This window comes from Siniperca chuatsi, linkage group LG19 (assembly GCF_020085105.1).
Source record: "Siniperca chuatsi isolate FFG_IHB_CAS linkage group LG19, ASM2008510v1, whole genome shotgun sequence".
NCBI classification, from domain to species: Eukaryota; Metazoa; Chordata; class Actinopteri; order Centrarchiformes; family Sinipercidae; genus Siniperca; species Siniperca chuatsi.
The window spans coordinates 16,049,469-16,077,282 of NC_058060.1; the positions used below are offsets into that span (position 1 = coordinate 16,049,469).

At 40.0% G+C, this 27,814-nt stretch overlaps 2 protein-coding genes across 4 annotated transcripts; one reads left to right on the forward strand and one right to left on the reverse strand.

Annotated features, from left to right (window-relative positions):
- The first annotated feature begins 372 nt into the window (after positions 1-372).
- vill (villin-like) lies at positions 373-13,288 on the forward strand. 2 transcript variants are annotated; one of them, XM_044176715.1, is made up of 21 exons: positions 373-561; positions 1,656-1,694; positions 5,002-5,085; positions 5,246-5,320; positions 5,458-5,657; positions 6,044-6,152; positions 6,498-6,608; positions 7,278-7,483; positions 7,589-7,667; positions 7,759-7,857; positions 8,076-8,229; positions 8,656-8,756; positions 8,916-9,053; positions 9,168-9,326; positions 9,546-9,725; positions 9,866-10,011; positions 10,454-10,598; positions 10,716-10,904; positions 11,187-11,255; positions 11,430-11,774; positions 12,768-13,288. In XM_044176715.1, exons 3-21 carry the CDS (start codon positions 5,011-5,013, stop codon positions 12,879-12,881), a joined length of 2,694 nt encoding a protein of 897 aa, XP_044032650.1. In that variant the 5' UTR covers positions 373-561; positions 1,656-1,694; positions 5,002-5,010; the 3' UTR covers positions 12,882-13,288. The 2 variants fall into 2 exon arrangements, with proteins under 2 accessions (XP_044032650.1, XP_044032651.1); XM_044176716.1 differs by lacking the exon at positions 11,187-11,255.
- plcd1a (phospholipase C, delta 1a) lies at positions 13,289-27,655 on the reverse strand. 2 transcript variants are annotated; one of them, XM_044176718.1, is made up of 15 exons: positions 27,413-27,655; positions 24,150-24,308; positions 19,866-20,094; positions 19,531-19,660; positions 19,158-19,386; positions 18,779-18,980; positions 17,899-18,043; positions 17,610-17,762; positions 16,398-16,544; positions 16,133-16,289; positions 15,892-16,008; positions 15,611-15,789; positions 15,117-15,252; positions 14,817-14,966; positions 13,289-14,334 (listed from the first exon to the last, which is right to left on the reverse strand). In XM_044176718.1, the coding sequence occupies exons 1-15, from the start codon at positions 27,441-27,443 to the stop codon at positions 14,243-14,245; spliced, it is 2,256 nt and encodes a 751-aa protein (XP_044032653.1). In that variant the 5' UTR covers positions 27,444-27,655; the 3' UTR covers positions 13,289-14,242. The 2 variants fall into 2 exon arrangements, with proteins under 2 accessions (XP_044032653.1, XP_044032652.1); XM_044176717.1 differs by having other exon boundaries at positions 26,817-27,620.
- Between the last annotated feature and the right edge of the window lie 159 nt (positions 27,656-27,814).

Here is a 27,814-nt window from a genome sequence, read left to right on the forward strand (position 1 = left end):
CATCTACTTAGTATTTATTCCTGGTTTGTTCTTTCATATTCTTTAGGTTTGAGTAGTTTTGAAGGAGGAAACTGAAATAATATGGCATTGCTGGCCTGCAATGTCAGTGACAACTGAAAGAAAAGTGTTGTTTTCCTATGAGTTACCATCTATACATTGGAAAAAATCTGTTTGGAGGCATAAGAGCATGAAGTCTACTACTGACTTCTACTACTGACTTCTTCGACAGAGGCTCAGGCTCCATTGTCTGCAGGGTTAAATGATCTGCAGGTGCATTAATAATATGGGTATAAACTGGTTAATGAGCAACCAAGAGGAGCTCAGCTTCATGTGATATCTTGATGTGAACTTTTAGCTTCCGCTTACGTAGCAACCACTTTAACTGCAGCAGTGGATTAGGCATTACAGAGCCCATTGTTCAAGCCTGAAGAAGTTTTGTGTTCTATTAAACAACTTGTCCCTCAGATATGTGTGGACTGAAGTTCACCACGTTGTTGAAATGATCATATTTTCATAAGGGAGTCCAGGATTCAATCTAAAACTGAAAAGCCGTGGTCAAAGGTAAGAAAAACCTAAGCCTGTTGATTTGAAGCTGTTGGTTATAAAGAAAACCAGGTTAGTTACGTAACGATCTGTTTTTTCAAATTCTCTGGCAGGGATTGTGTGAACTATATAAGACAAAGACAAGTGTAATAGATGTATCCCTGAACAGAAAACATCAGCAGGGATCCTCATCCATAATTCATGCACCGACTGCAACAAGCAACAGAAGAAGTTTACAGATTGTTCACACAGTTTGGAAATGTTTGGGGTGTCAGCAGAAGCAGGGTTTGCTGATTTTGTTGGGGAAATACTAGAGCCTTGATTTTTGATTTCAAGGTTGTCCTCAGCAACTAACCCGCCATATATGTCTCTTGTATCTTTACATACAATTCAGTGTTTGACAAAGGATTAACATCCACACTCTGCAAAGACTTTCTTTCCTTTCCTTCAAAAAGTGTGCAAATCACTTTGGATACGGCATGTTAATACATCTCCACATTTAGCAAACAAATGTAAATACAAGCTGCCAATGCCTTCTCTGTGGGGAGATCAAAGCCCAGTGCTGTAAACCTTCAATAATGTCAAGCGTTCCTCCTTGAGTGTGTGTGAGTAGGCACAGAATGAGGGATTTAGCCACAGAAATCCTCTGATTCCTTTCCAATACCACTCAGAGCTCCTTGAGTCCAGTTCCCCATCTGCTAGTTGTAACAGTTGTGAAATGAATAATTGGTGTCAAGTGGCCCCTGTAATGCCCGCTGTGCTGCTGAGGGCTCAGTCGAACATAAACACAACTCGGGCTGGCTACTTAAAATACAATCAGGACCTCGAGTGAGGCTTGAGTCCATCTCAAGCCAGGTATTGTAGATGATTTCTCAAGCATCTTGACTTTGTGTTGCATTTTGCTGGAAACAGTGTAAGAAGAGGCATATTTACAGTTGTTGCACTGTAAATATCGAGACAGGAAATTGCAGGTGTGTTCTGACCTGGGCGTGGAGACAAATACACCAAGCCCTCTCTGCCACACACACTCCAGCTTGCACACAGGACGTAAAACCAGCAATACTTTATTACATAAAGACAACATCTCACTAATCTACTTCCACAACTTGTAGGAGACAGCCAGGCCTTCACTCCGCCAGACACAACACAAGGTAAGATCCATACTTTTATTTTGGTGACATATTTCTCTAGATTATTTTCTGTTTTTTTTAACATTTCTCTATCATTTTCTTTTATCCAAATCATCATTATCAAAGACTAACTCATCTTTATTATGATATTTGTTGAAAAAGATTCTTTAAAACAGACTTTATGTGGTGTTTTTAAGCCTACATAATTTCATAATAAATGGAGATGAACCATAGACTGTATAAAATAGAGATGAACACATTAGGACGTATTTGGAGCATTAACAAAGCTCTTTGTGTACACTGGGTCAATGGACACCGCAGGTTAATTGAAGTGGAACCAGTCTTCCCTGTCACAGTAAAGGTAGCAACGTTGGTATTCAAATTTTCTTTTCAGAAATTGTTTGTTTAAGTTTTTAACGTATTTTGACAAGGATCAGGTTGCAGAGCACAATGGTTATTTTTCATTCAAAACAGGGAGTTTCCACTACAGCCAAAGCCTTCTACAACTGGCAATAAGCAATGCCATTTAGTCAAGTATTTAAGTCATTTAAATACAATTAATCAATTAAAGTAAAGTGGAGTTCTCGTTCTCTTCTCTGGTAGGAAATTGATTTAGGTAATGAACTAGATAATAAAAGTGGTAATTTAATCACAAAGAATCAGTTGAGAATGTGATCCTTTTCTTTAAACTTATAGTGAGTTTGCTTTGATTGAATTTTTGGTTTTGCAGCCTAGTGTGTTATATATATATTCTATCATGCACTGTCAAATATTAAATGCCTACTGAGGGAAACTGTGATTTCCGTTACAGTTTGACATGTGGCGTAGCCATGGGTGTGGTCTCTCCTTTGCCCATAACAAAAGAAAATGGTCAATAGATGTTTGGGCATGTGAATGATATGATGATGAATGTTTTTTAACAACAGGCAGAATTCCTCTCTGTTCTTTCAACATAATTTAAAAAATGTAACATTTCCCAAAATTGTGAGGTGATTACTGTTATTATTTGAATATTTACTTTATTCATTTAAATGCGACCAGAAAGAAATAACTCAATCTTCCTCTTACAAATTAAAAGTTGAGTTCATAAGCAGTAAAACGCACCCTTGCTCAATTTACAGTACAATCAGGAGTTATGCTGCTACAGCCTCAATTGGTCTGGCATGACCAATAGCCTATGGTGGCTAATGTTAGCTAATGTTAGCAAATTTAAGATTGATTCAGTTGGATGATTTTATGACTCTTCTCTACTTGTGCTACTGTTACATGTTTTAACATTTACTGTTATTCCATGATTGTTACTCTTGGCAACTGTTTTATTTAAATCTCAGCCCCTTTTTCTGTTTGTTCTGTGTGTGTCACCTCTTTATCTGATATCCTGAATACCAGAGCCTTGATATTATTAATGAAGGGTGTGGTTAACATCCTGGTATAGTACAGCTGACCTGAACTATCTCACCTCACCTTACACCACCCACTCCATCAATCACTGTCCAGCGAGGTATTTTATTCCTGCACCTGGAGCAAAGACTCTGAGGCAGGAATTATAGCTTAGTTATTTCTCTGGAGAATAACTGCAACCACAGTTCCTCCAGCTATTTGACAATCATTTCATGCATGGATCCTGCATTTGCATTCATGATATGTTGCCGGCAGCGTAACATCCCACAGAGCCTGTTTCCATACAGTGTGTCACCACTAAGCCTATATTCTCCTTGGCTCAGCTGGTGATACAGTGTGTTTGCTTATCAGTGCTGTTGTTTCTGATATCTGAGTCAAGATGCTGTTTAAGTACGACTGATTGCTGAACTTGTGTGTTGCTATGGTGCCAAGCTGACATTCATAAGGGGGATTAGAGGTGTTTCGCTGTCAGAGATCCAATCTTTTGAAATTGTTCACTTGTCATGTTGGAGACATCTGTTTCCAGTGAAAAGAACTCGTTAGGATGAGCAATGAGGAGGAGGAGGCTTCAAAAATGCAATGTTTCTCTGCTGAAGTACTTTTGAGGAGTTACAATTGAATATGTGTTTTCTGATGTACTATTTTAGGTTCTAACATATGTTTGATCACAAGCAGTGGTGGAAGAAGTATTCAAATCCTCTCAAAGTATTCAAATTCTTCACTCTGCAGCTTCCTTCAGCTCTACTGAGCATTTAAGAGTTTTCCAGCTTATTGTTTTGGTTTTCCAGTCCACAATTTTTCTTCAATTTTTACTTACTCTCACCGTTCTCATAGTGTCGTTTTTGCAGCAGGTAGCCGTTGTTTTAATTAAAAGGCTAAAAACCAACTGTGCAGTACCTGCCCAGCACTAAATGGCAGACAAAGTTATACGAGTGAACATAGTGAAGCATTTAGCAGCTAAAGAACCAAATATTTCCCTCAGGAGTTGGTGGAGACCAAAAACAGAGCTAAAAAGAGTGAATATTGGACTTACTGTACATTCATCAGGTGGCCAGAAACACGACTCGAATTAATGCTAATGTTGCTCCGCATCTGCTGGATGTGTAAACAAGAAACTGTTTGCTAAGTTTGCCATGTAAGCTTAAAATGTTATAATATAATATTGTTGTGTTCAAAGCTTGTTATTGCTTTGCAAAAAAAGAAAAACAAATAAGTTATTTTCTGTTTAAATAAATGTATGTAAAAATACTCCATTACAAGTAAAAGACCTGCATCCAAATTCTTACTAAAGTAAAACTCTAGAAGTATTGGTAGAAAAATCTACTTAAAGTATCGAAAGTAAAACTACTACTAGGCTCTTGTGGATGTTATTGTTGCGTATTATGTTATTGGATTATTTTTGATGTGTAAACAGCATTTTTTAGTTGTAGTTGGTTGAGGTGGAACAAATTGTAATAACTTTATATGGTGTATAATGTTGTAACAACACAATGTATAAGCTCATCATATGTTTTATATGTAAAATCTTAATCTGCAAAGTAATAGCTGTCAAATCATTGTAGTGCAGTAAAAATACAATATTAGCCTATGAAAAGTAATGAAGTGGTATAGCTCAAAATAGAAATACTCATGTAAAGTACCTTAAAACTGGGCTTACAGTAAGTACAGTATGTTACTAGTTACTAGGTAGGAAAGATTAGATCTTGTGCTTCAGCATCAAAGATGTTTAAAGTTTCTGTAATTTTGTTTTTTGCTATCTTTTCCTTACACATCTCACCTGCCTTAAATGTGTCTTATTGCATAAATCAGACACCTGTACATATAGTATGTATATTTCTTTATACATAGCACAAAATAAACAGTTTTCAGTGCATGCAAGTTAAAACTATTCTCATTGTGTCTGGCCTTACATGTGTGTTTGTTTCAGTTCAGCACAATGATGAACGATGACAATCAAGACGCATTTAGAAATGTCAGCCGAAAGCCAGGCCTGCAGATATGGACCATCAATGTAAGTCAGCCCGTAAACAAATATCATGCAACCCACATTACTGTGTATGTGGACATTCTGGTCACACTGCTGTACTTTAAGTAAGGTGTGATGTGCTAAAATCTTATTTTGTTTAAAATTTCATAATATTTAACACGTTTGTTGTTGTTTTCTTCTTCAGAACATGCAGCTGGTGCCTGTTCCAGCCCAAGGCTTTGGTAACTTCTTTGAGGGAGACTGTTACATTGTTCTTCATGTGAGTACACATGGCTGATTTCCCAAGAGGCTACGGTGAGGCGCAACATAAATGAAGGCATGTGACTTAGCATGCCTTGACAGCATGTGTGCCAGTGTGAGTCTTTGATCTGTGTCTCCTTCTGTGTTTTTCACCAGATAAGCGAGAACAAGGGCTCAGGCCTTTCAGCTGACATCCACTACTGGATAGGAAACTCCTCCTCTCAGGATGAGCAAGGTGCAGCAGCCATCTACGTCACCCAGCTGGACGAGTACCTGGGTGGGAGTCCGGTCCAGCACAGGGAGGTGCAGGGCAACGAGTCGCCACGGTTCAGGAGCTACTTCAAAAATGGCCTCATGTGAGTCAAAGAAAGGGGCTGGTATGTGAACTAGAAGGGGGTGGTGACCAAATAAAAAGGAGTTACACACGCACAGACACACAGTTATGCTGTAATCTTCCTGAGACATGGTTTACAGCAGTAATCCCTCTGCATGAAATCATTATGACACAAATTACACTTATTTTGTTGAGGCTTAGCAAAGAAAAACAGTTTTCTCTCGCCCAGTTCATTAACCTCCGACTTTTCATTATGTTTTAGCTTCATGGTTGTGTAACGTTGAGGCAAATTTAAAATTAACAAACCAAGAAATGCTTTCAGCTGCTTTTGCATCCATCCTGCTTTCAGTCTGCTGTTGTTGTTTTATTACACTTGAACTTTGGTAATGTACAGTGATCTCTTCACAGCTACAAGAAGGGTGGAGTGGCCTCCGGTTTTCAGCACGTTGACACAAATGTCTACAACATCCTGCGATTGCTGCATGTCAAAGGGAGGAAGCATGTCACAGCGACAGAGGTATGCAAAGTGGAAAATAAAGGGCTATTACAGGGATTAATGTTGCTTGCCTAGTACCTCCCACTGGAGCTATCACAGGCTTCACACAGCCATCCTACAAGGGGTGTTGGCGCTCCTTCCTAAACAAATTATGGCATGCTTGTTGTCATAGCTGTCAAAGTGGGTGTTAATTGCCTGAGGAGTGCTATGACCGTGTGGTGTTTTATTAATATTTCCCTATGTTACCAACATTTGTTTCTCAGAGCATTTTCCATTGGTTTCATGACAGCACATACTGCCCATTTGAATAAAGGGAAACTATTTGATACCTCTGCATTATGTTAAGGTTTGTGTACATGTGTGCAGGTGGAGGTGTCATGGAACAGCTTTAACAATGGGGATGTATTCCTGCTGGATATGGGGAAAGCCATAGTGCAGTGGAACGGCCCCCAGAGCAACAGGAGAGAGAAGCTCAAGGTAATCTTCCTCTCTGAATGGTTATAAAAAAACAGTGGTGAAGTACTCAGATCATTTATTTAAGTAAAAATAGGAATACCAAAGTGTAAAAATAGTCCATTACAAGTGAAAGTCCTGCATTCAAAAAACATGCTTAAGTAAAAGTGCAAAACTTTAACCAACAAAATAGGCTACTTCAACTATCAAAAGGATTATTATTATTGATGTACTAACATGTAAGCAGCATGCTGGTTGTGGTGGTGTAAATTTCAAATACTTTATACACTGTTGAATATGTAAATGTATAACAAATCATCATATATCAGGAAATGATCACATGTTTTGGATTGCAGCGGTAAGATGGAAAAGACAAACCAACAACTTCTTTCATTGTTTAAATACATGATATCCGTTTGCCCATCTTTTAATTTGTAGGTAATTTATCAGTGTTAGCAATAAAGTCAATCTTTCCGTATTGTGGATCTCTTAAATGATTCCAAGCCAGCGAAGGCTGTAATAATGAACATAAACTGCTGTCAAATATGTCAGCTTTCATATCCAAAAAGTGCATGTACTTTAAGTGCATTTTCACTGTCAAAAATACAAAGCTTAATAATTCAAAACACATTTTGAGGAAGGTTTACACACTCATTGGCCTCATATCTTCTCTCCCCTCTCCATTCTCTGCAGGCAGTCTTGTTGGCTCAGGACATCCGGGACAGGGAGAGAGGGGGTCGAGCTCAGATTGGTGTTGTGGAGGGAGGAGATGAGCAGGACTCCCCAGAGCTGATGAAAGTCATGATGGCTGTGCTCGGCCAAAGGAGTGGGCAGCTGAAGGAAGCCATTCCTGATGACAAACCTGACCAGGTGCAGAACACCAGTGTCAGACTCTACCAGTAAGGACTTTTTTCTTGATCTGTGGCATCATTGCTGCAACATGTTGAGAATATTTTGCCCATTTAATAAAATCATACACTGTTTTTCCTCGTGTTTCTCCTCAGCGTTTTTGAAAACAGCGGGAATCTAGTGGTTCAAGAAGTGGCCACGCAGCCTCTAACGCAAGACCTGCTGCACTCCAATGTAATCCTTCAAATATGTTCCTTTGGCACTGTTGTTATAGAAAATAAGTCCTGTCTCAATGTTCATTGTTTCTTTTTTCTCTCACTGTCAGGACTGTTACATTGTGGACCAGAGAGGCTCCAGTGTGATGGTGTGGAAAGGCAAACAGGCCTCCAAGGAAGAGCGGCGAGAAGCTCTCAACAGGGCAGTGGTGAGTTTACCAAATAACTAAATGTACACTATATCAGAAGCCAGAGAAATGCTTACTCTACACGAGGTAGGTCAGAATATTACAAATAAAGTACTCTCTGTACTAATCTTTGTTTTTTCTCTATAATTATTCAATATTATGGTTCTCTTTTGCCAGGTTCACCAAGTTAAATAGTAATAATTTATCATGAAAGATACTCCACTCATCTTTTCTACCAGGGCTATATCAAAGCCAAGAACTACCCATCCAACACCAGTGTGAATGTGATGATCGAGGGAGGAGAGTCAGCAGTGTTCAAGCACTTGTTCAAATCCTGGACAGATAAAGGGCAAACTCAGGGTCTTGGTACCACCTACAGCATGGGAAAGATAGGTAATATATCTATCTATCTATATACATATATAAGTATATACAGTATATTGATAGCCTTTAATTAATTAACATCTGGGTCAGATAGCTTAGCTTTTGCTAGTGCATAGTGCCTAGCAGGTTAAAATTAAGATTGATGGTCACCCACTCAGCTATATGGAGACTCAAAGTGTGCACTATTAGATGTATAAATAATATAATATAACACAACATTGTGAAATAATACAATGAATGTTTTAACCTTAGATGACTATCATTATTTTTCATTCTGCTTATTTTCACAATAAAGGAGCTTATTGTGGGTCCTTTTCATTTAATTTCAGTAGTTTTTATTTCTAAATATTTGGGGTTATTTTACAATTTCATGATTAGATAATGTATAATCTATGTATGATTATGTATTTCTGATACTGAACACTTTCCATACAGCAAAGATAGACCAAGTGAAGTTTGATGTGATGGAGCTCCATGCACGTCCTGAACTGGCAGCACAGCAGCGCATGGTGGATGACGCCTCTGGAGATGTTAAGGTGAGGAAAAAAATGCAGAAACATTGTCTAACGCCAAAGTACACACAAACACAAAGGGTGGATGGACTTCTAACTTCAATGACAGTGTTCATATCTGTATCATGAGAGGAAAAATGCTGAAACTTTTTACATTTTTGTTCATTTTCATGTCTGTGTCAGGTGTGGCGTATTGAGAACTTGGAGCTGGCCGAAGTAAATCCAAGTACTTATGGACAGTTTTATGGAGGAGACTGCTACTTGGTGCTGTACACATATCTAAGATCAAACCAGCAGCAATACATACTCTACATGTGGCAGGTCAGGATCATCACAGAAGGAATATTTTCCTTGTTTTTTAGCTCTCTTTCTGGCTCTGATAAGTTAAAAAAGAACAGCTACTCTGTATAAACTCGACTTTATGTCTGTCACCAGGGACGTCATGCCACTAAAGATGAGATCACAGCTTGCGCCTACCAGGCTGTCAACATTGATAACAAGTACAATGGAGCCCCGGTCCAGGTCAGGGTGGTCATGGGAAAGGAGCCTCGCCACTTCCTGGCTATTTTCAAAGGCAAACTCATCATTTTTGAGGTGCGATTTTTCTCACTGAAGATTCTTTTTTACTGGATTACAAATATCCTGTTTTTGTGAGCAATTATAGTAGAAGGCTGGAGGAATTATTACTGCAATACAAAAAGAAAATGCCAAAAACTACAATTAAGAAAGTTGCAATAAAAAAGCTTTTGCATATTTGTGTATGTATACAAATCTCTGCATGCATTTTATGTACGTGCATGTGTGTGTCTTTAGGGTGGTACAGGCCGACCTGGTGTGGTCAATCCTGACGGAGGTGCCAGGCTGTTCCAGGTGAGAGGGACTAATGAGCTGAACACCAAGGCCACTGAAGTGCTGGCGAGGGCCTCGTCTCTCAACACCAATGATGTTTTCCTGCTGAAGACTGACCAAATGTGCTACCTGTGGTATGGAAAGGTATGTGCTTTGTTATGTAGGCACAAAAGCCTGACATGAACTTCCCTTTTAAAGAACGAAAATGTGAATTTCTGTTCGTGTGTGTGTGCATTTTCACACAAATCTGTGTTTGTTTGATGTCTGCTTCTGTCTGTCTCCAGGGCTGCAGCGGGGATGAGAGGGTGATGGGGAGAGCGATGTCTGATGTGCTGTCCAAGCAGGACAAGCAGGTGGTGATGGAGGGCCAGGAGCCAGCTGAATTCTGGGTAGCTCTGGGGGGAAAGGCTCCCTATGCCAGCGACAAGAGGTAAACACAGGCAGCAGCAACATCACACCTTTGAATCTGGCTTTTTTGTGATATTATTGAGAAATTTGACTTTGGCTCATCTGCGGCTGGTTGGGTTTCTAGCTCAATGACATTTCAGCAGCCAGATGTTAACAACTGTTTATTCAACCAAATGTCTTGTTGTTCTCTACATGTTTTCTTTTTGTTTTAAATCTATATTAAAGTAAATACAGCAACAATAACAATTACAATAACCTATAAACAAGGACTTTTCTCCAAAACCCATCCAAAAGGCTCTTTAATCATATTTTGAAACATTAATAAGCTTACATTTAAATCTGCAAGGATTACTTTTATATCAAGGTCAGTGGAATATGCCCAATGTCATCTGAAGCCCATGAAATATAGCCTGCACACACATGCACACACAAACAGAGCAGATTATGCAGTTGTGTTGTTTCAGACTGCAGAGGGAGGAGCCTCCACACAGTCCTCGGCTGTTTGAATGCTCCAATCAGATCGGTCAGTTTAGGATGACCGAGGTGGATGACTTCGCCCAGAGTGACCTGGACGAGGAGGATGTCATGTTGCTGGACACCTGGGAGGAGGTGAGAGGTCAAAGGAGCTGAGTGACGAGCCAGACTTTAGTTGATTAAATACACTTAGTTCACAGTGCTCTGGAAGGGATTTATCTCTCATTTTCTTCTTTCTCCAAATCACCTCAGATTTTCTTGTGGGTTGGAAACTTAGCCAACGAAGACGAGACCAAGGAGGCGTGGAGCTGTGCGCAGGAATACCTGAGGACCCACCCAGCAGGCCGCGACCCCGACACACCCATAATTTTTGTCAAACAGGGATACGAACCGCCCACCTTCACCGGCTGGTTCAATGCATGGGATCCTCATAAGTGGAGCGTGAGTTGGTTATAGGCTCTCTTTGATCTCAGTCAGAGGCATGATTAAGGCATTACAAATCACCATTCATGGTACTCATATATGACTGTACATTTCCATTACATCAACGCTGATTATCGAAGAGACACAAATATCACATGAATACTATGAATAATCTTGTGCGAACTAATCATTTCAGAAATTAGAAAGAACATGTGGATGATTTTATGGATTGTTTGACGATGAAAACGACCCCGCATGCTTACTAATTTTAAATCCTGGCTCACTTGATCTTCTCAACAGGGAGGCAACTCCTATGAGGAGATGAAAAATAAGCTGAGTGATGCAGCATCTCTCTCACAGATCACTGTTGTAAGTGATTGACTGACACTAATCCTAACACTAATTGACTAATAACTACAGTCTCTCATGTGATACATAATGTCACTAACCTGTGAATGTTTACAATTTTGATGTTTGCTCCCAAATTTCACATAAAAATCCTCCAAAAATACGATTTCACTCACCCATATCCTATTTCTGCAGGATCTGAACAACACTAATTTCAGTAAGAGTCCTCTTGGGATTAGTGGGGGTGGTTACAGGGCTCCAGGAGGCCCCATTAGCTCACCTCCAGTCTACAGGGTCCACGGAGGTGATCTGTCCCCCAGACCCTCTACTCCCACCAGCCCGTCCACCCAGAGACTCCAGGCCTCTGCGTCCATGACCCAGTGCCCCTCCTCTGGCTCCTCTGGCTTCACGCCATCATCCTCAGCTGGTGGCACTGTGTCCCCCTCTGCTGGAGGCTCTGGTATGTATGTGGACCCAGAACTCCTCATCAACAAGTCTCCCAGTGAGCTGCCGCAGGGAGTAGACCCCAGCCAGAGAGAGGTGAGTGCGGACTTGTGCAAATGGCACAAAAACATGGAAATCATTATGTGCTAGGTGTTAATAATTGTGTGAATGCTGCAAGCATGGATGGCTTAGTGAACGTGCCTTCTTGTTGTAAAGTCACAGCGCTCAGTAGTAGGGATGTCCTCATCGTGTTTCTTGCCACTGATCCTGATTAGAGTCTTTTAATATTGAGTATCTGCCAAATCTAATCCAACATTTGTATTTGAGTTTTTTCCTTTATACAGTATTACATCTGCACAGCATACTAAGACTACAATAACATTTCATTGAAATACAATAAAGCACAAACACACAATTAGTAAAGCTGTTTAAATCAGTTAGACAGCAGAGCAGCTCTGCTTTAAGGAAATAGAGCCTACATCTCAGGCATCTCAGTCTTTAATGGTTTCCTATAACATTTTGTGTAGTATACTGTTGTATTTAGTGTAATATTTCTGCAGAGGAATGTCAGTGTGGATCTGCTGTGGCAGCAAGCTTTGGACGGGAGTCATACAGCCTCTCTTCGTCTCCAGTGTAAACTAAATACTGAAGTTCAGGCGAAGTTTTTCAATTAACAGCAGCAGCTGACAGTTCTGGTTCAGCTGCATAATGTCGCTTAAACAGGCACAAAACTGCTACAGAGAGATGCAAAACGATTACAAAGAGAGGCAAACCAACCATCAAGAGACACAAAATAACTATAAAGAGATGCAAAACGACTACAAAGAGATGCAAAACAACTAAAAAGAGATTCAAAACAACTACAAAGAGACACGGCCACAAAGAGACACTATGTCTCCCTGTAGTTTTTTTGCTTCTCTTTCAGTCAAGGGTGTAGTAGGGGTGGGTGGCCTTTTACATGACTGTGCCAAGGGCCCCATTGTCTAAGTATGTTGTAATTAGTATGTGTGTATCCTGATGTAATAACACAGCATGTACAGTAGAGGTTAGCCTAACTGTTTTCTGCCCTCCTCTGTGCTCTGATATCAGGACTACCTGTCCGATGTGGATTTTGAGAACCTGCTTGGCACAAATCGCTCTGATTTCCAGCGCCTGCCAAAGTGGAGGCAGAGTGACTTGAAGAAAAAAGCAGGACTTTTCTGAGAAACATGCACTGCTGGATTATGCAGAAAAGTTGTCAAACCTGTCTAACTGTAATGCGGAGAAACTTATTAAACAAACTAAGGCAGCATTTTAGCAATTGTTGAGACAGGAGTGGTAGAGGCCTTGACCATTTCATCTGCATATTGTTTTTTGTTTTTTACTTTCTGACAATATTTTCAGCCATCAAACAAAGTTAGTGATTAAACATGCTGACTAGAATGATCTTATTGCTGTGATTGTGACAAAAAGTATCTTTAAATTAAGATTATTTTCAACTGTTATGCTTTATATTTATCTATATTTTTCAGTGTTTTATGCTGATCATACCCTGAAGTTTTCTCAGAATATTATTGTCATTTGCCATGGCTGAATCACTTATATTATCAATAAACACACAAAACCTTCAATCAGGGACTCTGCGGGTTTTATTTGAGAGCTAGTGCAAACGCAGATAAGTGACAAGACATACTGAAAGCCCTGACAGTCACAAGTTTGTCACAACAAAAAAACTGCTGTAGTACATCGGATGATGAAAAATATACATAAAGTATGATTTAAAATTTTAGGATTTGTTTGACACGAAATACTTGATTAAGTTAATTATGGTTCAATATATTTAGAGCAGATTCATATATGATACAGTTCATTTACTGATATGCTCATTATATCAATAGTCAAACAGAAGTTATATATATATATATATACATTCAACCTGAACACATTCACACAAACACATGTGGCTCTCTCTTGATGCGCAAAACATTTATCTTTTGATATCAAACTGTATATGCTGTTGCTACGCACTCCAGTGACCAACATCATTACGACATCAAAATTGCGAAAACGTAAAACAAGGCTTGCTCTAGTTGTAAAACAAAAACAGTGTGCTTGTTGTGTTGCTTGACAAATACATTGTGTCCATGAGTATGATCCTGAAGGAAAATGTAAAGCCTCAAGAAATCTGTAAAAATTAAAATACTATTCAGAAATTACACAATTTATCTTCAGCTGGAATTCATATCTTACTCTTCCAAATATTGTACCTCTCCCCAACATGGAAAATACAGTTAAATGACTTTCTTTAAATCATTTCCTACACCGCTCATTCACTGCTCTTGTTACCATACAAGAGCTCTCAACCAAACATTTTCAAAAAGCTAAAATCATGCAATGACAGGAAAGTGTTACACAGATGGTGAGTCAGCAGCTGCAGCTTGGCAGATGACAAGTGTTTTTTTCCCCAAGAAACATCTTTTGAAATATTTAATCAGAGTTATATTATTTAGCTTTAAAACTGGACAAATTCCTTTAGAGTTTCCGGGGGAAAAACTGGCTGGCATAAAGGTTTTTCAAACACGAGCCTACTGGGCATCGATGAGCTGGAGATGCACAAACAGTCCGGCTGAGCAGATGACATCACCTCTCTTGGTGAGCAGCGGGACATGACGATATCCTGGAAAAAAGGCAACTCAGAGTCAAAACCACTTAATTATATGGCTACAGATGGAACCGAAGTCATATGATTTACAACACAAGTTGTCAGCAACTCTTGTCACACGAAAATTACAAAATAGCGGGAGGACACATTTTTTATCCCAAAATAAGACATCTGCTGTTAAATGCAGTTTGAAGACTATGATAAAGTGAGTGAACATTAAAACCAGAGAGTCCTGATTATCATGTCTTAACACCTGCATAATTATGATCTATCAAATAGTTTCATATTCAACATCTTCAACATCTTCATCAACACCTTCATATTTGTGAATGTAAACCCCTCTGCGTGATGTGATAATTCACTGATCACCCTCCCAGCTCCTTATTATCTTGACACTTTAGAACAGCACACTCTTGCTAACATCTGGGCTTGAAGAATTGTTTCATCTTGCTTTCTCCAGTTCAGTGCTTCATGCTGTTTGAGCTGGGCTTTCTTACCGTTCTGTATGCTGGTGAGCGGTAGACAGTACTGCCCAATGAGATCATTCTGGGATGTTGAGTCATAGTCCTCCACCACAAATCGCACCATGGCCAGCTCTGGGACGTGGATGTCAAACTTGAAGCTCTCATTCCACATTGGGTTGAACCCTGCAGGGGTGGATTACTCTTCAGCTGGTGCAACTCACTAATATACAGTTTATATATTTATTTTCTGCTAAAGTGTGTGACATTTGCTCTGAGAAAAACTGAGAATCCATGTATGGAATAATTCAGTGTGTGTCCATATATTATGCTTACCGTTGTTGTCGATGTAGTGTGTCTCCTTGCTGGCGTTGTCTGCTGGGACACCGTATATCTCCACTCTCACCAGAGGGTCAACGATGGATTTGTTTTTGTCCTTGTTGATTTTAGGTAACTGCTGAGCTGTGATCACCTTTTGTATGGGGATACGAAGCACAAACACACAAAAATGTAACAATACAAATATGAAAAAGACAAAAAAAAAATCTTGTCTACAGCATGAAAAGTCAGTATTTAAAATACAAATTCAAATACAAACTTTAATGTACTTTGTGGAGTTTTTGACCTGATAGTTTGCAAACATGAATATAATTTTTTTCAAAACAACTGCCTTTGCAAATATTTTACGAGCATTCAAAATATTCGTTAGGCCTCAGGGATAGTAGCACTGAATGTAAACAGAACTTTGTTTGTTCAAAAGAAAACTCTATATGGCATCTTTAACTCTAACAAAGACATATATTTCATGTTTAACCTCAAATAACTCTCACCATGACATGAAAGGTCTTCCTCTTTTGCCAGGGCCCTGGCAAAAGTGTGTTGGGATTAAACTGAGACGACAGGTTTCTCAGAAATTCAGGTTTCAGGATGTAGCCACAAAAACCATTGGGCAGAAACCGACCCTGGTTTAGGTGCATCTCCTTGGAGGGAGTCTGGAAGTTCAACGCCACTAAAAACCAAATCAGAGAGAGAAGGAAGTGAAACTGTTGCTGTTAATATAACAACACTTAATATAGGCCTACTAATGGCTGGATTTCTGCATGGACTGTACCTATCTGGCAGCCAACGTTCCACATGGGAACTGGGTTATAGTTGGAGGAGTCAGTTCTGGAGCCAGCAGGGTAGATCCTACTGAGTTTGTCCATGTTGTGATGGATGAAGGGAGTAGCTACGAGAACACATTAAAACAATGCTTTGACACACCTTTCTCACACTCTGTTAAGGAGAAATCACAATCAAGTCTGTTGTCTAACTGAAACACGTCAGTAAGGTTAGTAAGATGCCACGTTTACCTGAAGTCTCAGCCAGGTTGAAAGCTTTACTCTCCTTGAAGGACGACATCTCATAGAAGGCCTGCTTGTCCTTGGCGTGCTCAAAGCCATTAAAATGGACACTCTTGCAGTATATGACGATGTCTGAGAGCTGTTTGGCAAGTTTGATTTTTGATTTCTAAAAGAGGACGGGATGATGGATCAATTTCGTTCTGCACATTCAAAGACAATATTTAAAGAAAATATATGTATTTTAAAATGTATTACAAATGAGTACTTGACACACCTTTGGTTTAGCTTTTTGGCCATTCTTACAATCTGAAGCCTCATCCTCCTCAGACACAGTGTCTTCCTCTATGGTGCTGTTATTGTTGAAGGCAGCATCCAGTGTGTTCAATCGCTTTCCCTTGATGAGGAACTTGCCCTTCAGTTCCTGCACAGAAACAGACAAAATGTGTTTTATGCGTTGTCCTGAGACACATACTGTACAGTAATGTGGCACGTAATTGCTAAATGCAGGGGAGCATATTGTTCTTTTTCAATGGCACGAAACACGTGTTATTGGTGACTGCTATTCACGCCCTCTCAACAGCCAATGACAGAAAGGAAAATGTTGTGTAATGTATAATTATAATTTCATTTGAGGCTGACAATGCCACAGGCATTCATCCCATGGCTGCTACATTTGAACAGGGCTGCCCACAAGGGCTTGAGAAAGTCACTGAAAGATGATTTGATGTGTTAATCCCCTCTTTGTGTGTCTCTCCTAATAATGAGAACATTTTTCAGTTCATCTGGGAGTCATAGATGTCTTTACTATCAAATATATTATTTTTGGTTTAAAGATGGAAAGATACAGGGAAAATGAGGAAAACAGTAAAAGAAAGAAATGCAAGCAAAGGCCAAAAAGTCTTTTAAAGAGAGGCAGAAATATCTAAACTTCAATCATGAAGCCAGTTCGTACAAGTAAAAACAACATTAATATAATGTTGAATGAATGTGTGCATTCCTTGCACGCCTTGTGTACAAACACTAAACACCAACCTCTGTTCAAATACAAATTAAATTCTACTGGTCAACAACTTCTCTAATCAAACAAGGTGTTCTCTCACATACTACTGAGCCTCACAGTCAGATCTTGTAACAACTTATTAGTTAATAAACAACTGCTCTCTAAGCGCTCACTACGACAATGCAAAACTCCAGATCTTGTGGACCAACATTATCAACACATGGAGGAGGAGCAGAGGTAGTAGTTTATTTGGAGCTCACATAATGAGTGTTACTTTAATCTCATCAGCTTCCTTTCCTGGCAAATGTAATATCAAGTTAAAGTAAACAGGGAAGTGAACAAATCTGGCAGAGTGGTTCATTAACTTGGAATTTTTAGGTATGATCTTTCTTTGGTGTTTATTTGGGAGGGTATTTACAGCAAGGCTCTAAAGACTGTGAATGTTATGTAATAGGAATCAGTGAGCTGAGGTGAAAGGCCACACACCTCAGGTGAGGGGAAGTTTGTGGGCATGGTTTTGCCCAAAGGCTTTGTGACCAAAGCATCACCCAGTATGGAGATCAAGTGATGGGCCATGAGCTTCTGTTGTTCCACAGTGCAGTGGTTCTCCAGGGACAGGATCACTGGGTAGTCAGACGTCTGGAAAAACAAAGGAATCAATCATTCAGCAAAGGTGGAGCTCAGCCTCTTCATAATTGTATGAATGAGAACAACAGCAATGGAAATGGCATGCAACCATCAACATTAGTAGCCTGATACATCCTGTCCCACATACTTTGAACGCGTATTCTTTGATGACTTTGATGACCTCTCTGAAGAGCACTTTGGATGTGAGTGTGTAGCCGTGGTAAATAACAGGCTCGCCGCTAGCGCCATCCCAACAGTCCAGTTCCACACAGCGACAGCTCTTCATCAGTGCTCTGCAAGGACAGAAAACCTTTGTGAAAACCTGCACACCACTGGGATCACTCCTGCCCTTTTGTACATCGCAGAAATGTTTCCAGGAACTTTATCTGCATTTTCCCTAAAAAGTCCCTCACCTCGAGACTGCTACAACTCGTGTGCATCATTCAGTCCAATTGAAAGTAGACATTGGTTGTCGCTAGTATAAATTAGGACTTGGGATTCAACTGTCTTGTAATATTATTGATGTTTAAACAAAATTATGTAGCTAACTCCCTTACTACTAGTATGAAAAAGTGAGGGTGCAGGAGAAAATAAACGTTATTTGCTGCTAATTTCAATGTAGATAACAAAAGAAACAGAAAACACCAATAACGTGGAGGCATGTTCAGTCTCTCATCCATTCATAGATCTTACAGTCGCACACCAATAAATTACAAAGAGCAACATGATTTTGTGTTTGTCTCCCTGCATGCAAAAAGAGCATTGCAAACAATCTTTTATTGGTCTAATTTGCCTGAATCTCCAGTTGTTTAGATGCAATGGAAAGGCAAATAGGGATGGGCAAAAAGTACTTTTAGATCCTGATTTAGTTCCTACTGTAAGTTTAGTTCCTGGTAATATCTGGTCGACAAGCTGCTTTTTATGTAAAAATAATACAATTAGCAATATGGGGTGAAGCTGTTATCAGGAATTGAGCTCCAGTTCCCTTCAGTTAACGTTATGTACAGTATGTTGGTAAGAGTAATTACTTTATGTAGGCTTCTGTGCTGCTGGGTCCTTTGAGTTGGTCTTCCATCAGGTATGTGTTGTGCGAGGAGGAGATGTAGTAATGGTTGAGGGGCTGGTGCATGTCCTCATACACGGGTTTGTGAGCCGGGTTGAAGATGGAGCCATCTTCATGGTTCAGGTACATCAGGAAGCCATCTTTGGTCAAGTGCTTCTTCTGCTTTGCTGGTGGACAGAAAACAAACAGACACGATGAATATGATACGTGGAATGTGAACTGCAGAACAAAATCAAAGCAATGATAATATGTTCACAAAATTGCTAACCACATGTCTCTCAATACTGTGTAGTGTTGTATAAAATCCCAAAAGACTAATGACTCTATTTCCGAGTTAACCCTACCTGTCCCATCCACCTCGTATTTTTCAATCAGCTTGAGAGCGTCCTCCATGGACACCTGTTCCCTCTGCTCATTCAGCAGGAAGTTCAGCAGGTCTCTGGCGCTCATCTGACCCTCTGGTCCAGCGTACTTCCCATAAATCACGTCTACCTCCTCCCGGTGCATCAGCAGGTCGTAGAAATGCTTGATCTCTGAGCCCTCCAGGGTGCCTGAATTGGACGTGTCACATTTCTATGCAACATGAGACATGATGACATAATCAATCAACCAGACATACTAGATTTTAAGTTTGATGAACTATGCTTTTTATGGATAATATATTGATCTTTAAATATAGATACAATGGCTCATTGATGAATTTTATGAGAGACTCACCTTGAAAATCTCTTCTGCATAAGTGTCATCCACTTCAATGTTGATCTCTCGCAAGAAGTGCTTCAGCTCCTTCAGGGTCATCATGTTGTCCTCATTCTTGTCTGCTTTCCGCATGCAGTTGATGATCCAACTGGCATTTAGATTTAAGGATTTGGTTTTTATTCTAGCCAAGTACACAACTCAAGCACTCTTTCAGATTTTGCAACATATTTGAACTAATAAAGAACAAAACAACAAATCTGTTGCAATGTCTCCTCTCAATAGTTCAACAGAAAAAACTTTTGTGAAACATGTATGCAAACACATTTCTGAATTACAGGCTTTGTCAAGGATACTGCTCACTCTTCTGCTGGGGGTTGAGGTTGCGCATGTTGCTGATGATCTTCTCCAGGCCGTTGACCCACTGATTCGCCTCCACCACACTGCCTGCCATCAGGTCCAGATTTTTCTTGCGGTCCTTGAAGATGATGGAGAAGCACTGCTCTTCAACACTGGGCTCAGTGTATTTTTTAAGCCCCTCAGACTGACGGCCCCGGCGCACTGAATCAATGTCATCAATGGAGACTGTTTGGAGAGAGGAAATGGTTTGTTGGAAATACTGGCCCTTGAGACGTTGCCAAAGGTTAGTTTAGTAATAATTGGAGTTTGCAGATGTAAGACCTCAAAACACTAGAATGCACGCAGAGAGAAGCCTGAACAAGTCTAAACAATACTTCAACATGCTGTTATTGCCAAAGACAATATTCAAATAATTTAAACGTGGATTTAAAGTGAGTTAGACATGTAACATCCCCTTAGGATATGGAGCCAAGTCTCTAGTTTTTTTAAATAGTCTTTTTAATACATGTTATAAAAAAGTATTTATAATATTACATTATTATATTTATATTTTTTATTACTAGTAATCAAGTATTGTAATTTAGAACAGTCCAAAATGTCCAGATTAATGAGAACAACAATGTTCAGCCTTTGATGACAGTTGCATACTTGTAGCTTATCGCAAGAAACTTTATTGCAGAAATTCTACATTAAAAATAGTTTTTGCATCAAGGCTTCAGGTGCTTTTTCTATTCTATTCTATTAAAACTAGATAATCCTTCCTTAGACAAGTCCGTATCTTGTGGCTGCAGACTTTTTGTCCTGATGGGCAAAACAACATAGAGCGCCACAAACAGTTTTTACATCTTATCTACAGGAAGGCTTTTGTTTGTGTGGGGTAGCTCACTGTTCTGTAGCCTTCACTCAAGGCACCAGACAACAACTGGTTTCAGCAACAACTGAAACGGCTAACATCACCTTGTAAAGTTCTGGTTGCGAGCGTGTCAGAAAACAGTTACACATCCATCAAACATGCAGCAAGATCAGCATTCATTTGGATTGGTGTTTTTAGCCACATGATGAATGTAAGACCAATTTTCGCTCTCCTTCTTGCTCTGTTTTAGTCTCTAACAGCTCCTGAAGGAAATCTGGGTCTTTAGCTTCCAAATGCACAACAGTGTGTTGTTTGCTCCAAAATAAAATCTCTTATCTCATGCCGAAATGAAGAATAACTTCTAGAGATCTGGTGTGTGGTGAGATATGAACTTGCACAACAGAATTCTTTCTTACTCAATATCCAACACACAGCTACCAAACATGTTACATAACAACAGTAGGTCAATCCAGAATCTTTACCAAAAACTGAACTGAGCAATTTCAGCTAAACAGTTTTAGTTTAGCCCTCTGAGACTATCTAAGAGATTGTCTCTCAGACATTTTGTTGGTGTCCGCTGAGCAACCCAAACACATTCCACAGAGATTTGATTACTGCATTTAACAACAGTTTGATGCAATCTGGCCTGCCTTGATTTCCTGTCCTCACACACGTGGGCAACACATGCCTTCATAAAATACTACAATTGACAGGACTAGGACTAAAATATGTTGTATCAGACACCCACACAAAGACAACATATACTGAAGGTCTCTGCACACACAGCCGGTTTTTACCCATTTGTTCGTTGGGGGCCAGCTATGTTGTTGAGCAGCTTAATGTACGGAAGAGCATGCATGATGTAATCACGCTAAATGGCAACAACTGCCCTTGTAACAAAAAACCAAAGACCACAGGCTTAGCTAAGAGGTCATATGTTGTAGCTTGGTTACAATCACAGAGTTTCTACCCTTTACATCCCAGGGTTGGAGAGTCTAATGAAGAGCGACCATTGTTCCTGTGACAGTGGAAGACTATCTAGGGGCAGGATGGATCTAAAGGTCAGACTACTTGAAGAGAAAAACACAATAGTGAGGGGGTGGTGTGGTGAAACACACCCAAGGCTTGGTGGTGTACACCCAGCTGACTGCCTGTTGAACAAAATACCGGACAAAATAAAAGGAGTGTTTGCTTAATCTGCGCATGCACATTATCCCCAGAAAAACAGATCTGTAGAGGAGTTTAGGATTGTGAATTTGGATCATTTTCAGAGAATCCCATCTGGAGAGCTGAACCACAATGTCCAAGTCATGTCATCCGTGTCACGCCGGCATTGCTTGAATACCAGATGAAATTTCACACAATGAGATTATTGTGGCAGCACTTGACAAAGTTCATACTGCTGTTTCTAAAACGTTTTTCTTCAAAACATTTAGCAGTGAAGAGGGTGTTTCCCAGTGAGGCGGAGCATTAGTTAGCCATGTCAGTGTGTGAATGTAAACTTGACCTTAAGGTTATCATTCAGCTTGGGCTTGAGGTGGGAAATGAATGGCTGCAAATTATAAACAAAATAAATTTTGTGGCATGGCATGCAAAACAATAACTACGTACTTACCCAATCTGTTAGACTTGTTTGAATATGAGCCCATAATATTGTTTAGTCAAATTCTGATCTGATAAGTCTTTATAAGATCTTTATTAGTCTAAGATTTTAGTAACAATCACCTTTAGCTCTGTGATTAATAGCAGACTGACAGCATGAGGGAAGTGTCACATCAGATATGTGTGTCATCTTTATAGTGGAAAGCAAAGCCTCTGACATCTACCTCGTACGACACTGACAGTGCACATGTGCATGTGTTATCTGCGTGTGTCTGTGAATGTTATTAAATGACGGTCATTGAGTGTGGGAAAAAAGACAGACAAATAAAACAGAGCTTTAGAGGTGATCCACAGTGGAGGGATTTTCTCTCACTCAGTCATAGCGTGGATGATTTACAGGAACTACATCTGAATACTGATGGAGTACCGCCCGAAGTGTGTCTGTAGCAATGAACAGTGTCAAGTATCAAAAAGCTGCCATCAAATATTTAATCTGATGTTTCCTGACCTAAATCAGGAAGCTTATACTGTAGTTTATTCAGGCAAAGTTCTATATTTAACAGCGATACACTGAGCAGTAACAACTGTTTTTTTAGCTATGTGGGTCAGCCAAAACAAGCTGTAAACAAAACCCTGACATCCTTTTAAGTTGATATGCAAACATGTTAACAAACAGTTGCCTATTTACAGTACATTATTTACATTAGCATTTATTTGGAGTCGTGTTTCTGACCACCTGGCAAATCCAAGTCCAATATTCACTCTCCTTTTAGCTCTGTTTTGTTCTCCACCAAAACAGTAGCAGCTAAATGCTCCACTGTGTTCATCGGCTAGTCGCTAACTTTTTCAGTCTGAGCTTTGATGCTGGGTGTGCAGTGGGTTTGCTGCATCTGAACACGATGCCATGAGAACAGTGAGAGAGAACCAAAACAGTAAAGTTGCCCAGAAGTAGAACAATCATAATTACAATGTGAAGAAAACAGAATTATCAAATGTAATAGCACTACCCAATGATAATAAAGCTGAACCTATACTATACAGCTTTGTGTTTTGCATTTGTTTACATATTCTGCTTCAGTAAAGCAGAGCAGCAGATGAATCGCATACGAAAAATTGTTAAAAACAATACGTGCTGTCCTCTCACATTCTCTTACCTTATGCAAAAGCACTTTAGAGCTGAATGGTAGTTGCGGCTAGCTGTGGCCCAAAGGAAAGCGATAAAACATGCAGCTTATTTCTGTAAACAAGGAAATGGCCTTCTCTAAGGGGGATGAGTCATGTTAAAAAACAGCTTTGACACATGACACACGGCCACATCGCTCAGTATCACTACTGTGTCTATATGGGGACTATAAGACACACTGTTCTGTCTTTCAGTGTTTGTTCAAGGCTCAGGCTCGGGGCAGAGGTTATCAGGTGCGGTAGCAGCCGCCACCGGGATGGGAGGGAGATCAGAGCTACCAGAGGCCCAGTGGATGTATACATTCACACCCTTACAGTGGATCACTGAACCAGGAATCGGAGGAAAACTATCTCTCCCACACGCACACATGGACAAACATACAGACAGGATTCACACTAGTATTTTCCAGTCTGTCTTTGGCTGCAGTATCTGTGTGAGTTGCTTCCATTTCATCACTTCTCACATATTCTGTAGCACTAGTAAGATTTGAAGCATGTGTTTGTGTGCGCGCTGTAAAGCAAGAAGCTATTGTAGAGATCTCAAAGGAGAACTCTAAGTTGACAGAAAAATAGCAGAAGGATGTACAAGTCAAAAATACAGTGAAATGAACACATATGTAACCCAGTAGAAGATGACACTCACAGGTCTGGTTTTGCTTGAATTTCTTGTGGGACTCGTGCCACAACGTCTTGCAGTCGTCCTGGAGTTTGAAGAAGCGGCTATTCTTCCAGGAGTTCGAGCGGATCTTGACCAGCAGCCCACCGGTCAGCAGGAACTGTAGATCTTCATCTCCCTCCAAACCTGCAGGAGTGGCAAGGGTGGAGAGAGGTCACACACAAATTTTATAAATTTTGATGACCTATGATGTTAGCAAGGGGTGTTTTTATAGAGGGAAATTATGACATTGTTTCTAAGGGAAAATAACGTTAGTAAGTTTCCAATACACTTCTGAAATGTTTGGCAGGTTTCCATTACCTTAAACAGATTCTCAAGTGAGTTAGTGTTGCACTTCCATAAAGTTAGGAGACTCACAAGAGACAGATTAAAAAAAGAAGAGTCAAAATCATAGCAGTAGAGGCTGCGATATCCTGATATTTAGTCCCTAATATGGGTCAAGCTCCAAAAAAAAAATGCTAGATCTACATTTCCCATAATGCAACCAACAGCATCTGTTTGCTTGACCCTCCCTGCCTCACTTTGTAACACAGGTATAATGGCCGTTTTACCATATTCGAAGATCCAAGGCCACTTTAGTCTGCTAGGATTGTCTTAGTTTTGAGTTACATTTAATTAAATCCAACTTTTTTTTGCAAATTTAACAACTGTACTTACAGGAGGGAGGGAAAATGTTGAAAGAGGGTTTATTTGACGATTTAGATCACAACAGCAGGGCAGGTGAATCTTGTCTTTTCACGGGCTAGTACTCCTAGAGTAAATCGACTTTTGTTTAAAATCAGTGGCGTGGCCCTTTAAGCATACCCTACATGTCCCTTTATAACCTTAGTTTAGTTTAGTAGAATTGTATTTTGGAGGTTTCAGGACTGAAATTTCTTGCTGCCTAATGGCTAATAACATCGTGATAACATTAAACATGTTTGATTTTTCCACATTTTTTATTTTGTACTATTCATTTTGTCTGGAAAAAAACCCTGTAGTTTAATAACAGAAATCTGAACATAATCAGCTGATAAATCTGTGATTGTGAATCTTGTCACAGTGATTGTGTTCTCAGCAGTGTACAGTACAGCATTTCACAACAGATGAGCAGCGCCAGTGGCTTGTCATTCAGGTAAAGTGCTGATTATGGCTTTCTGGGAAGGGTGTGTGACATCTGCTGAAATAATGATTCATTATTTATGTACAACAGGAAATCACAATAAGCTTATGATGTTGGCAGGACAGTGTTTAGTTTATTTGTTTTCCATCTGTGCAGATGTGAAGTAATGTTGATATTAGTTAGTATAAGTGGGTGGGACTGAACTTTGCACGCAGCTTTTGGCATCACACAAGCTCAAAATGGTCATTAAATGTAACTCAGAGCAGTTCAGTAAAAATGTGTATTACTCTTTGATAAAGGAAAGCAACTAATGTCCTCTCAGTAAGCAAGGCATTTGAGGATAACTACATTCACTACTCAGCTGGGACTGTGTCAAGGTCGTGGGCAGGGCCACAACATTACAGACATTTTTTTCCCAGATCACACCACAGAGGCTGTTTATGAGCCTCTGGCCTCAATGCAGGCAGGGAGGAGGATTGGGCAAAGCAGCTTGAGCGCTTCACCACCGCCAATCAGACTTGTTTGTCATCTCCTTTGTCATGTAATCCACTTTACTGTGAAGAAGAGGTGCATGATTTCAGTCGCCCACCAGCTTTATGTTGCGAACAGAGAACAGCCACAAATATGGCTCTGGTTGGTAATGCTTTCCAGAGTTTTCCTTTTTTTGCAGAGTAATCAGTTTCAGGTGCAAGGCTGGATAAGAAATTATCTTTAACCTACAGTACTGCCTGCAGCCTGTGGGGCAAGCTGGGGCAAGAAGATGGCAAGAATTAATGTGGAATGACAGGGAGAGATGGCTCTAGGGAATTAGGTAATGATAAGGTTTCACACACAACCTGAGAGGGAGTTGGTGTCCTGTCTTTGGGTACAGAATAATACTCTGCATTTTGTTTTTCCAGTAGGAAAATAACGTTTTGAGAAAGTTTAAGGACACTTTTCACAGGGTCAGATGCTCCAAAAGTCCCATTTATGAATGCTAAATGAAAAGGTTGACCAAAACAAACAAGATGGTGCAACAGGTTGTACTATATTAAATAATGTATGATTAGAAGGTTGAATTTCCCTCATATATTGTCTTGTAATAGCCACACTCTTCATAACAGTTTACATTTTATTGCTCTGCTGTCCTCACTTTCAAAATGACTAATCAATCATGAAACTATGCTGCTACATTGTGCTAAACACAGGAGGCACAGACTGACGAAGAAGAAACACCACAGAGGAATTTCCTTCTGTCCGTTAAGCTCTTTTTAAGGTTTAAACGTCTTCATGTGTCCCTTTTTTGAAAGACAGATCAGATGTCCCTGTTAAATAAATAAATAAACCACACATATGTTACTTCGCAGAACACAAACAGAACAGGCGATGTATCCTGCAAGGTTATGATCAGTGATTTACGCTGATAAGATCAAGATCTTCCTAAATCCAGGTTATCTAAACATTAGGTGCATGTGCGCGCGCGCCTGCCTTTATTGGCAAAATAATCACTCCGCTCCGCACCAAGGCACATTTGCACCTTTTTGGGGACTTACCTAGGCGTTTTCTATTCTCCTGCGAAACTTTTTTCACCCGCTCCTGAAAAGCCTGTTCCTCGGATTTTGTCCTTTTCGAACGTTTATGTAAACAAGACATTGTGGAACTAGCTTCTGTTTTGTTTACAGTAAAAATATGTAAAAAAAATAAAATATCCGGTCGCTGTTTAATCTGTCCTCGGTGAGGAAGACAAGCAGCCACCACGTAGTTCCCCCCCTCATGGGGCGGGTCCAGTCACATCTATTGCTCTGTTCTTTTCCCTGCAGCGGTGACTGTCCACAGCTGTGGAGGACTTTGAACACTTGGGGGGAAAGGTCTATAAAGTAGCCTCACCTTCTGTCTTAAAATCTTATTAGTGTTAAAACATCTTAATGTCAGTGGGTTGGGACGCCTCTGACTGGCTCCAGTGATCCATTCGGGGATTTTAGAAAAACACTGTTATTCTTAGACAGTAATGAGGAAACTCACTCCAGGGGTGATTTTGCAATGCTTTACGAAAAGAAAATTACATTCTTCTTCTTGGATACAGTAATAGTAGAATTAAATAGGCAGTACAGAAAATCTGTAATCTGTGCGTCACCACACACCAACTCACCATGCTTCTGAGCTGTGCCATTTAACTCCATTCTGATTTCACTCAAAACAAATCACCACGCGCCGGGCTAGTCCTCTTCTCCTCTAGAGTAGCGTCGGCTATATCATAGGAAGTATCACAACCATAAGCCTTGTCTGTTTGTCCTATGTAGGAAAAATCCAATCTGTGTCCCCCTCTGAGTGCGCAGTAAATGCCAGTCCATTGGGTTCTTATGTGCCTGCAGTCCACACCCACTGCAACACCGGTCTGACAAGTACAACACTGTGCTTTCTATGATGACTTTCATTCAGCTCCCAGCCAGTGGAAACTACACCTTTGGATGGAATTCTACCCACACAGACTGAAAATAAACACTTGCACAAGTTCCAATGTAAACCTTGATCAGATCATGTTATATGGGGG

Coding starts and splice junctions, on each gene's coding strand:
- vill (XM_044176715.1), top strand. CDS start 5,011: ATGATGAACGATGACAATCAAGACGCATTTAGAAATGTCAGCCGAAAG. Junction 5,658..6,043: donor TACTTCAAAAATGGCCTCAT/GTGAGTCAAAGA, acceptor ATCTCTTCACAG/CTACAAGAAGGGTGGAGTGG. Junction 10,905..11,186: donor GGGATCCTCATAAGTGGAGC/GTGAGTTGGTTA, acceptor TCTTCTCAACAG/GGAGGCAACTCCTATGAGGA.
- plcd1a (XM_044176717.1), bottom strand. CDS start 26,916: ATGTCTTGTTTACATAAACGTTCGAAAAGGACAAAATCCGAGGAACAG. Junction 19,661..19,865: donor CCCCAGCAGAAGAGTGAGCA/GTATCCTTGACA, acceptor TCTAAATGCCAG/TTGGATCATCAACTGCATGC. Junction 16,009..16,132: donor CAACCTGGCTGAGACTTCAG/GTAAACGTGGCA, acceptor GTGTTCTCGTAG/CTACTCCCTTCATCCATCAC.